This window comes from Procambarus clarkii, chromosome 9 (assembly GCF_040958095.1).
Source record: "Procambarus clarkii isolate CNS0578487 chromosome 9, FALCON_Pclarkii_2.0, whole genome shotgun sequence".
Lineage (NCBI taxonomy): Eukaryota > Metazoa > Arthropoda > Malacostraca > Decapoda > Cambaridae > Procambarus > Procambarus clarkii.
This window is the reverse complement of record NC_091158.1, coordinates 1732208-1742797: the sequence shown is the minus strand read 5'-3', so window position 1 is coordinate 1742797 and position 10590 is coordinate 1732208. Positions and strand designations below refer to the sequence as shown.

At 46.8% G+C, this 10590-nt stretch overlaps 1 protein-coding gene across 1 annotated transcript in view; it reads right to left on the bottom strand.

Moving 5' to 3' along the window:
• Positions 1-943: 943 nt before the first annotated feature.
• Positions 944-10590, bottom strand: part of LOC123766264 (low molecular weight phosphotyrosine protein phosphatase) — a 43172-nt gene continuing 33525 nt past the window's right edge. The window contains exon 4 of the mRNA XM_045755335.2: positions 944-1323. Within this exon, the coding sequence (XP_045611291.1) occupies positions 1243-1323 (81 nt within the window). The 3' untranslated portion in view covers positions 944-1242. The remainder of the gene's footprint in view (positions 1324-10590) is intronic.

Sequence of the window (10590 nt, the reverse complement as noted above, 5' to 3'; positions counted from 1 at the left end):
ACATTTTTCCAATTTAGGTGCCGTAAGTTGAAGTCACCAACATGATATGATGATGTTTGGGACAAAATTTGTGAGTTTTTCTAAGCAGTATTCTATTTTCATAATTTGGTCTTTAAACTGCGGATTTGCATCTGGTGATTTATATACAAAGACTATCACCACAATTAGAATTTCTATTTTGATTATCAGCATTTCCACCATATTGTTTGTGGTGTTTAGCAGTTGTGTAGATGAGGGTGTCTTTGATGACTGATGATTTTTGATTGACTCCAGTAGCCTCTTTCCTACCTTATCTGAAAAGATAGAATTCTGGAATCCATATTTGTCGTACAGGTCTTTTGTATAAGTTTCAGTTAACGCTGCAAACATTGCAGTTACCTCATTTAGAAGACCAGTTATAACGTGAACTTTGTTTTGGGAGTTTTAATACCTTGTATATTGGCAAATAGAAAAGATGTTATCATATTTGTGGAAGTGCTAGGTATTTTACTTGGTGTTAATATCTGTGATTCCAGTTGGGGAGCCACATTCTCTGTCCAGGTTCATGCTTTGTTTGAGTGTCTGGGTTTATACGTAATGCAATCTGTGATGGCTCTTTGTTGAAAGATTTAGGACGAGATTTTACAGATCCCGGTTATTGTTCAGTCATTTCGTTAACTGCTTCTAATATTTTTCTCTTTGGCCGCTTTGTGCATAGGTTAGCTGTATATCATCCTTGCACTATCCTATATCCTCCTCCCATTTTTTCTGACGAAAGCTCTTTTCTCCCTTGAATTTTCTTGTCTAACTTATCATTTTAACTAACATCTATATATTTGATTTAATTTCAAGAGTTAAAATGCCTCTAGGAGTTTTCCAAGACTGTATATATATGTATGGCATGAAAAGTATCTAACACCTTCAAACAAAAGCTCTTACTTCTATGCAGAGGAATACACACAGGTTCTATGTCAAATATAATTTTATTCAACAAAAGTATACACAGAGTTGCCACAAATAATACTAGGGATATATATTGAATTACACTGGAATTATATTGACATTATTTAGTCCCAGTTATAATTCTAAGCAGAATGAACATTAAAACATAACAATTAATTTTTAAATATTGTAATACAGTATAAAAATACTAATTAATTTAAGTTTAAAAACAGGTAAAAACAAATAACAATTAAGATACAATATAATTAAGACAGCGTGTAGTTGCCATGAAAATTAGTTACTCTGGCAGCTTGCCAAAGGCTACTTCAACGAGTCGATGAAACCATTACTGCATCGTAGACACTGTTCATAGCATTTCTCAAAACCTTTATCATCATCATCCTATAGAAAGAAGACATTTTACATTTATTACAACATTGGCATTAAATAATTATTATTACCAATATTCCCTAAGAGATGAATCATAGAATGCCTTCATACTATGCAGTTTCAAGCTACAAAATATTCAACTGCAGAAGAGCCAGAATAAGTATTACAACTTTTCATATAATTTAATTACCTGTACTGTTTATGAAAAGGCTGTGATATTCTATCTGGCCCCTCATTTAACACCAAATGCATTATCTGAATACATTATTTAATATAAAATTTGTGTGGATGCATGCATGTGTCAGAACACTGTTGTACATTATTTAAGCACAAGCTTTTTATATTGTTTTTGCTTTTACCCAAATCCTCTCTATTTTTTTATGATCAAATGTTTTGCCTCCCTCTTCGTGGATGTGAAAGACAAGGTCAAAATTATATTAGTGAAATTTGCACAAAAAATATCTTGACTTTTTAAAGTCAGAGAGCAATTAACAATTGGATCACTAGATTCTGGGAGATGATTAAATTGACCTGTGAAGTGTCTTACAATACTAGTATTATAGCACTTATATTAGAGTTAATGTAAATAATCCATTGCTTGGAATGGCAACAAAAGTGCCAAACATGTGATGTTACCATGATTAGTTACTATCTTCCACAAATGTTGCTACTTTGTTTAATAAATCAGAAAATAGAGTATTGTGGTAAATAATTTGATGTGTGCAAGTGGAAAGAGTAAATGATCAATATAATTAAAATTGATTCTTATAAAAACTGTTCTGAATATTAGCCTAGATTCGGTGACTTTTTTTAAATTTGAAACTAACCTAAAATTATCATGAGAAAACACTGGTGACATGCCATCACAGAAACATTGGTCCGGTTGTCCTATAAAGATATCTTCAAGGTCTATGAATGATCTAAAATGTTCATGGAGAGTACCCTTCATGTTACAGCAAGGGTAGACCTTGAAGAGGTCTTCCTCAAATGACCAGACCGATGTTTCTGTGATAGGGTGTCATCAGTGTTTCCCCTTCGGAACTGTGTACAATACTTCCTCATGTCAACTTGGCTAGGCAGGAGGCCTGGTCGACGACCGGGCCGCGGGGACGCTAAGCCCCGGAAGCCCCTCAAGGTAGGTAACCAAGGTAGGCTACACCCAACAATTAACTTATTTCCTGACTTTGGTGGCCTGCTTCCTTTTCTTCCTTTAAAGAAACCTAAGAAATGGTTTCTTTGTTTATTAATTTGGTGGTGCCATATGAACAATATAATACCACCAACACCACTGTAATAAAACACGGCAAGATGCCAGTGAGATGCACAATACAGTACAATCACTCACTAAGAATGCCCAAGTGCAACTAAGCATCCCAGTTATGTGGCTCCATGGAGGTAGAGCACACCATGACCTCAAGTACTTAGTGCACACTTCTGTCTAAAATCTTTCAACCACAAGGCCATCATTCTTTTTTTGCCATAAGTAATTATCAAAAGGCACCAAACCGGGAAGGCTATGTAGCACCATCAAATACGCAAAATAATCAGAGGGCGCTAAATATCACCAAGGATGCCAATATGAGAACAAAAACACATAAGGCGAACGATATCAAAAGTATCCGAGTCACCAAGAATTCTATCGAGGGACAGGTGACCGCGAGGGGCGGTCGGAAAGCAAGACACACGCTCGTCCTGGAAGTCAGGACATTCAAGAAGGACATGCACGACCATAAGAGGGACAATGCAACTAGGACAATAAGGAGCAGGGCGGCGCTCCATCAAGTGACCATGGGTTAAGCGAGTATGGCCAATACGCAACCTCGCCAGAGCTGTTTCCCACCACCGGTTACGGTGGAAGGAGGATGGCCACGAGGAAACACAACATTTAAGAGTACTGTACGTAGCTTGTTACCAGTAACAGACAACCAAGAAGCCTGCCAACGGGTAAGGACTGAGGAATGGATAACCAAGTAAAAGTCGGAATACGGAATGCCTTTACGAGAGATGGGACAAGAGCAGACAGCTTCCTTGGCGGCAGCATCCGCACGCTCATTTAAAGACACACCAATATGGCTGGGAACCCAACAAAACTCAACCGACTTAAATTTACTGTGAACAAGAAACAGCCAATGCTGGATCTCGACAACTACTGGATGAACCGGATTAAAGGACCCGAGAGCCATGAGGGCACTACGAGAGTCAACAATAACTACAAAGGAAGACTGACAACGAGAAAGCAGGAGACGAAGAGCATAGAGAATAGCATAAAGTTCCGCTGTAAAGATGCTAGTCTCCGGAGGCAAGCGACACATATAAGTGCGATTAGGAAAAACAACAGAGTAGCCAACACCGCCCGCTGACTTAGACCCATCGGTGAAGACAGAAACGGAGCGGGAGTGAGAAGAAAAGTGCTCGAGGAAAAGGCGTTTTAGAACCGTAGGAGGGGTAAAAGCTTGTGATACGGGTCAAGGATGTACAAAACCGCGGAAGAGGGACCCTCCACGGGGGCAAAGAAGGAACAACACGAGGAGAAACATCAGAAATACGAACGGAAAGAGAATCCTGTAGGCGAGATAACCGGACAGAAAGAGGGAGGTGGTGAAGAGGAACAGGAACCGCAGGAGGGGTAAAAGTTAAAGCACGACAGAGGCGAGAGGAAGGATGTTGCAAGGACCGCGCAAGATAGCGAAGACAGTAGCGATCACGGCGGTCCTGGAGAGACAGGAAGCCAGTGTCAACATACAAGCTAAGGATGGGAGTCGAACGAAAGGCACCAGAACTGAGGCGCAACCCAGTATGGTGCAAAGCATCAAGACGGCGAAGAGTAGAAGGAGAAGCAGACGAGTAAGCAGGGCAACCATAATCGAGCTTAGACAGGACGAGAGAGGAATGTAAAGCAAGGAGAGTGCGCCTATCTGCCCCCCAAGAAGTATGGGACAAGACCCGAAGGAGGGTAAGGGCCTTAGAGCACTCAACACGGAGGTAAGAGATATGGGGAGACCAAGACAAACGAGTGTCAAGGAATAACCCCAAAAGCTTCGCGGAATCTTTGTATTCAAGGTGATGACCATAAAGTGACAAAGAGGGACGAAGAACAACCCGTTTCCGCGTAAAAGTCATGGCACAAGTCTTAGAAGTAGAGAACTTGAAGCCATGATCTGTGGCCCAAGACGACACGGCATCAATTGCAAGTTGAAGCCGGCGTTGAAGGAGAGGCGAATCATCACCCTGACAACAAAGGGTAAGATCATCGACATAGAGAGCGGAGAAGACACCAGAAGGAAGAGAGGAAAGAAGACCATTGAGGGCAACCAGAAAGAGAGTAGTGCTCAGAACACTACCCTGGGGCACACCTTCGTATTGCTGAAAAGAGGGAGAGAGAGCGGTACCAAGGCGCACCCGAAAGGAACGACGAGAGAGGAAGCTGCGGAGAAAGAGAGGGAGATGGCCACGAAGGCCAAAAGAATGAAGTTGAGATAGGATATGATAACGCCAAGTGGTGTCGTAAGCCTTTTCCAGGTCAAAAAGGACGGCAACAACGGAGGTCTTCGCAGCAAAAGCAGTACGAATATAGACCTCCAAGTTCACCAGGACATCTGTTGTGCTGCGGCACTTGCGGAAACCAAATTGAGAAGGGGAGAGGAGGTGATGGCGTTCCAGGAACCACATCAGACAAACGTTAACCATACGTTCAAAGAGTTTGCAGACACAACTTGTGAGAGCAATAGGGCGAAAGTCCTTAGGGGAAGTACCCAGAGACCCCGGTTTGCGAACAGGGAGGACAACGGCATCGAGCCAGTCCTCAGGGACTGACGACTCCCAGATCCGATTATACAGACTCAGTAAATACTGAGACGTGCTCGGAGGGAGATGGCGAAGCATCTCATAATGAATACCATCGGAGCCCGCCGCCGTAGAACCGCAGAGGGCCAGGGCAGAACGAAGTTCAGAGAGAGAGAGAAGGGATCATTATAGGGAAGCTGAAGATGAGTGCAGAAATCTAAAGGACGAGACTCAAGGACAGGTTTACGAAGAAGGAAAGATTGGGGAAGATGAAGACCAGAGCTAACAGAAGAAAAGTGGGAACCCAGTTCGGAAGCGACCTGCAACGGGTCCGCCACAAGAGTATCATGGAGGTGAAAGACCGGTGAAACATCGGGAACGAACTTACCCGCTATCTTGCGGATACGCTTCCAGATCTGGGCCAGAGGGGTTTCGGATGTAAGTGTTGAGACATAAGATGCCCAACATTCACGTTTAGCCGTACGGATGGCCCTACGGGCCACCGCACTCGCTTTCCGAAAGAAAAGAATCGGTCGTCTGCCTACGGCGGTGCCTCTTCCAGGCTGCACGCTTACAGCGGACAGCCCGAGCACAGTCCGCATTCCACCAGGGAACGCACTTCCGTGGACCCCGAGAGGAAGAGCGAGGAATAGAGCGGAGGGCAGCGTTGAAGACAGTGTCATGAAAAAGGAGGAGAGCGCGAGAGAGAGGCAGAGGGGAGAGGTCAGAGAGAGCAGCACTGAGGGTAAATAGGGTCCAGTCTGCCTTAGCAAACTGCCACCTAGGGAAAGAGAGGGAAGGGCGAAAAGAGAAAAAGGAAACAAGGATGGGGAAATGATCACTTCCATGGAGGTCATCAAGAACCTGCCACGTGAAATCTAAGTAAAGAGAAGAAGAGCAGAGAGAAAGATCAAGACAAGAAAGGGTGCGAGTCCGAGAGTCCAAATGAGTGGGCTCACCAGAATTCACTAGAGACAGGGAAGAAGAGAGGAGAAACGGCTCAAGGAGGCGACCCCGGGTATTCGTCAGAACGTCACCCCAAAGAGAATGACGACAATTGAAGTCACCCAGCAGGAGCACAGGCTCCGGCAAGGAGTCTAGGAGGTGTTTCAAATCAGGAAGAGAGAGCGGGACACTCGGAGGGAGATAAATGGAACAAACTGTGTACCAATTCCCCACAAAGATACGAGCAGCAGAACAATGGAGAGGCGAAGGAAAAAGTAAAGGAACAAAGGGAACATCAGCACGAATCAAGAGAGCAGAAGAATTAGAAGCCCCAGCAATGGCTGGGGGGGGGGGGAGAGAAAGGAATAGCCATGAAAATGACCAGGACGAGCACCAAGCATTGGCTCCTGGAGACAGACACAAAGGGGCGAAAACCGCGAAATCAGAAGTTGGAGTTCGAGGAAATTGGCGTAATAACCTCGAACGTTCCATTGAAGAATGGACAACGACGAGAAGAGAAAGGACAAAAACAGAGAACAAGGAAGAAACAAAGGCAAAAGAGCAACAGAACACGTTAAAGAATATCAGGGTCGGGATCAGGGTCAGCAAAGTCAGGGTTAGGGTGCATGGGTAAACTGAGCAAAGACGGAGGGAAGGAAACGGGAGAACAGATCAGAGGTGGGCGGGCGGGGTCCGGAGGAGGAGGAGGAGGAAGAGGAGGAGACAACGGAGAGGAGCAGTCAAGGACAGCAGCAGGAAGAGGGGGAGTAGAAAGAGGGGAGTGCACCCCAGCAAGAACAGCAACCGAAAGGGAAGCAGGGGCCAAAGAAACCTCCACAGCAGGAACAGGGGGCGCAATCACTGAAACGGGAGGGGAAGGAGCAACAGAGCCAGAAGTAGGAGCTGAGGAAGAAAGCGAAGCCTTCTTTCCCGCCAGGGAAGAGGAAGGAGAGGAGCCAGGCTTACGCTTCTGACTTTAAGAGACCGGTGTCCCAGCAACTACGTACCGGGCAACAAATTCCAGTGTCTCAACAGGAGAAGCCGAACGAGAGCACACACGACGGCCGTTAGGAGAGCGATGGACATCTGCCCGCACCGACAGGCAGTGGGGAGAGCCGATAGATGGAGGAAGAGGATGGGAAGGAGGATCGGAGGGGGACGAGGAAGAAGACACAGGAGACATGACAGACCGGGTTGAAAGAAGGGGAACCCCAGACAGAGGACCAGGAGGGGGACCCCTCGGGAGAGAACTCAAAGGAACAGAGGAGGGGGCAGTGGGCGTATCAGGGTCGAAGGCCCGGAAACGGTTGAGAGTCTGAGGAAGGGGGGGAAGGACGAGGAGAGGAAGAGCGCAACACGCGAGCATAAGAGATGTTAGTATAAGGCGGGAGCCGGCGAACCTGGCGCCTCGCCTCAGGGAAAGATAAACGCTCCCGGTGCTTCAGGTTGAGGACGGCCGCCTCAAGCTTGTAATGGACACAGGCACGGGAGAAGGTAGGATGGGCCTCACCGCAGTTGAGGCAGCGAGCTTGGGGAGAAGTGCACTCCGACTTAGAGTGACCTTCACTCCCACACAAAGGACAGAGAGAGACAGTCCCAGAGCAGCGGAGGGCACCATGCCCAAACCTCCAGCACTTGTTACACAGCCGAGGAGAAGGAATATACTCTTGGACAGAGCACCTAGCACCAGCAAGAATGACAGAGGATGGAAGGGTCCTACCATCAAAGGTGATCTTCACAACGCGAAGGGGTTGACGGCGACGACCACGAGGGGGACGAGTAAACGAGTCAACCTGGAGGACAGAATGGCCTTGGGCATCAAGGATATGCCGAATATCATCGTGGCAATCCTGTAGATTCCGAACACCGGTTGCAACATGGGGTGGGAGGAGAATAGTGCCAACACTGGCATTCATCTGAACGTTCTTGGAGACCCGAACAGGGATCTCGCCAAGGCAAGATAAGGCAGCCAAGCAGGAAGCCGCATCCTGAGAAGGAGCAGCAACGACACGTGTACCGAGACGAGTGGGGTTGAAAGTAACAGACGCATCCACGGAATCTACAAGATGCCGATGGAGGGAGAAATCGTCAGGAGGCGCAGAATCAAGAGGGAGGAGATCAAAGTATTTGGCCCATGAAGCAGGACCAAACAAGGCCTGATACGCATCAGCACAGGAAGGAATCGAGCGAGTGTGGTTGGGGCGCGAACGGCGTTGAGAACCCCTAGAGAGAGGGGTCAAAAGGCGCAGTAGTCACAACGAAAGACTTAGCCACACCAGGGGACGAAGGGGTCACCACCGGGGGCTGGAGGCTCGACCCAACCACAGAGGAGGGAGGGAAGCTGGGGGAAGAAGTCAGGACGGTCAAAGGAGGAGCAAGGTCGGGGCCCAACGCAGCGGGAGCTACAGAGCCTGGTCTTCCAATACAGGCCGACTCGGGGGCTTGGTCGCCCACCCCACGAGCCTGAGAGGGTACAACGGAAACATTCAACGACAGAGACGAAAAGTGACAAATTCATCCACGAATGTGCCCCCTTACCCACCATGGAGCCACAATTAGAGGCAGGACACCCAACAGGAAGCTATCGCCGATCATGCCGGGGCCCCCTAGGGGTGCGTCGTGAGTATACGCCCCACAAACGCCACCTTAAGAACCGTCAGTCCGTCGAGATCGGGTTCAGCGACGAAAGGGGGATTGACAATAAAAGGTTCCCCTCGCTCGAGACGTTGGGTATTACAGTTCTACGGGTGCAAGAGTATGCCTCCTCAAGCACCCGGGCGTCAAAATAGAAGAAGTCCAAAGAAATAATCCGAAACAAGCAAAAGGTCGGCAGGAAACGACAAGCAGATAGGAGAAGAGGGGGGAGAAAAACGAAACATAAGGAAAAGGAAAAGCGATCCGGCACAATTGGAGAAGACAGCAGCAGGAGTGCAAGGCCAGAAAAAGACAGAGGACTGCCCAACGGAGCATCACACTCCGGCAGCCGTCCACCAAGCCCCCTCACGACGCCAACGGGCCGGATGGGGAGGGGGTTTTTTGCCATAAGTACATACCTCCTCAAGCAGGGCGGCGCAAACTTTTGACGAGTACTGCTCCCGTTGAGTTGATGTTTCTCTTTTAAATTACAGTACTAGTATATTTTTTAAATTAGTGTGTAAATTCAAATTATGTTGGTTGTGGTACAAAAAAAAAAATTGCAAATACGTCCATTTTTTTTTTTTTTTTAATTTCCCGGTAAGAAATACCGCTTATGCAGATGTCTGGGTTATCTTGTGGGGCCTTCCCAAATAGTGCATTTAAACGAGAACATACAGTATAAGGAACAGCCATGATAAGGCATACTTCTGAATATCATGGGCACGAAGGTTGCTCGATTGAATAACACTGCCGACAACCTAAGAAACATGAACCTTGGAACAGTGAAAACAAGGATACAGGATCTACCCACAAAGCATGCACTGGAGCAGAACCGGTGGCACAAAGATGGCAGCAGAGACCTGCCGTCAGACACATCACATGACACCCCCCCCCCCCCAAGCTAAACCAACCAAGCATCAACAACCAAAGGACCCCTCCAGAAGCCAGCCGACTCATTTTTAGCCAGAAAAGGAGTTAGCTTCAAATGAACAAACCAGCCACTAGAGCCAAAGGAACAAAAACCCAGCTCCAAAGGAGAGCATGAAGTCCCTCAACCCAACAACCAGAGGCAAGAACCACCAAAAAGAGTTCTTTGAGACAAAAAATCACAGACTGGAGAGAACACAGTAAACCAATAATAAGACAGGAAAGAAAGAATGCAGTAAAAAGACCAAGCTGGCTTAGGAGGCACATTAGCAGGTTAGAGGTGAAACAGTGTGTGAGACTGCACCAAGGTAGCATCAACACTGAACACAAGCAACAGCGGCTCTGTAAATGCCATACGGTATGAGGCAAATTCTTGGCACAAGATGCCAAGAAATAAGTGAGAGCACCACACACTTGCAAATAAAGTGGCAATTATGAAGAAAGGGGAAGTGGCAAAAAGTGCACCAAGAAACCTCATATTGCCATCGAGAAGATAATCACAGGTGAGACACCATCAAAGTAGCCACATGCTCGCTGTAAAGATGGCGATAAAAATGCATAAAAAACTTTGACTTTCTCTTCCGTGCAAAGAGCAGAGGAGAAGGTTGAACCAGCAAAGTACTTTGCTGGGCCAATCTACTGAAAGAGGCAGAGCTGTGGAAAATTGCATAATTTTGGACAGCATGCCAGCCACCAAGGAGCCAGAAGGAACACTTTTTCCTGGTAGGACTCTCACATAGCCAGGACCTGGAGCAACAGCTGGATTGGGGAAAAGAGATACAGGAACCCCGCCTCCTCTACCAATCCAGGTGAAATGCATCCACTTTGAGGGTCTCGTGATCGGGAAACAGAGCGGCATAAAGAGGAAGGTGCTAATTCCATGCCAATGCAAAGAGGAACCCAAATGGCTTGCATAGTCATAGGAAGAATTCAGCAATGATGGTTCATTCCATGGAGATGGAAAGGAACTCCAAGAATCCAGAAGAA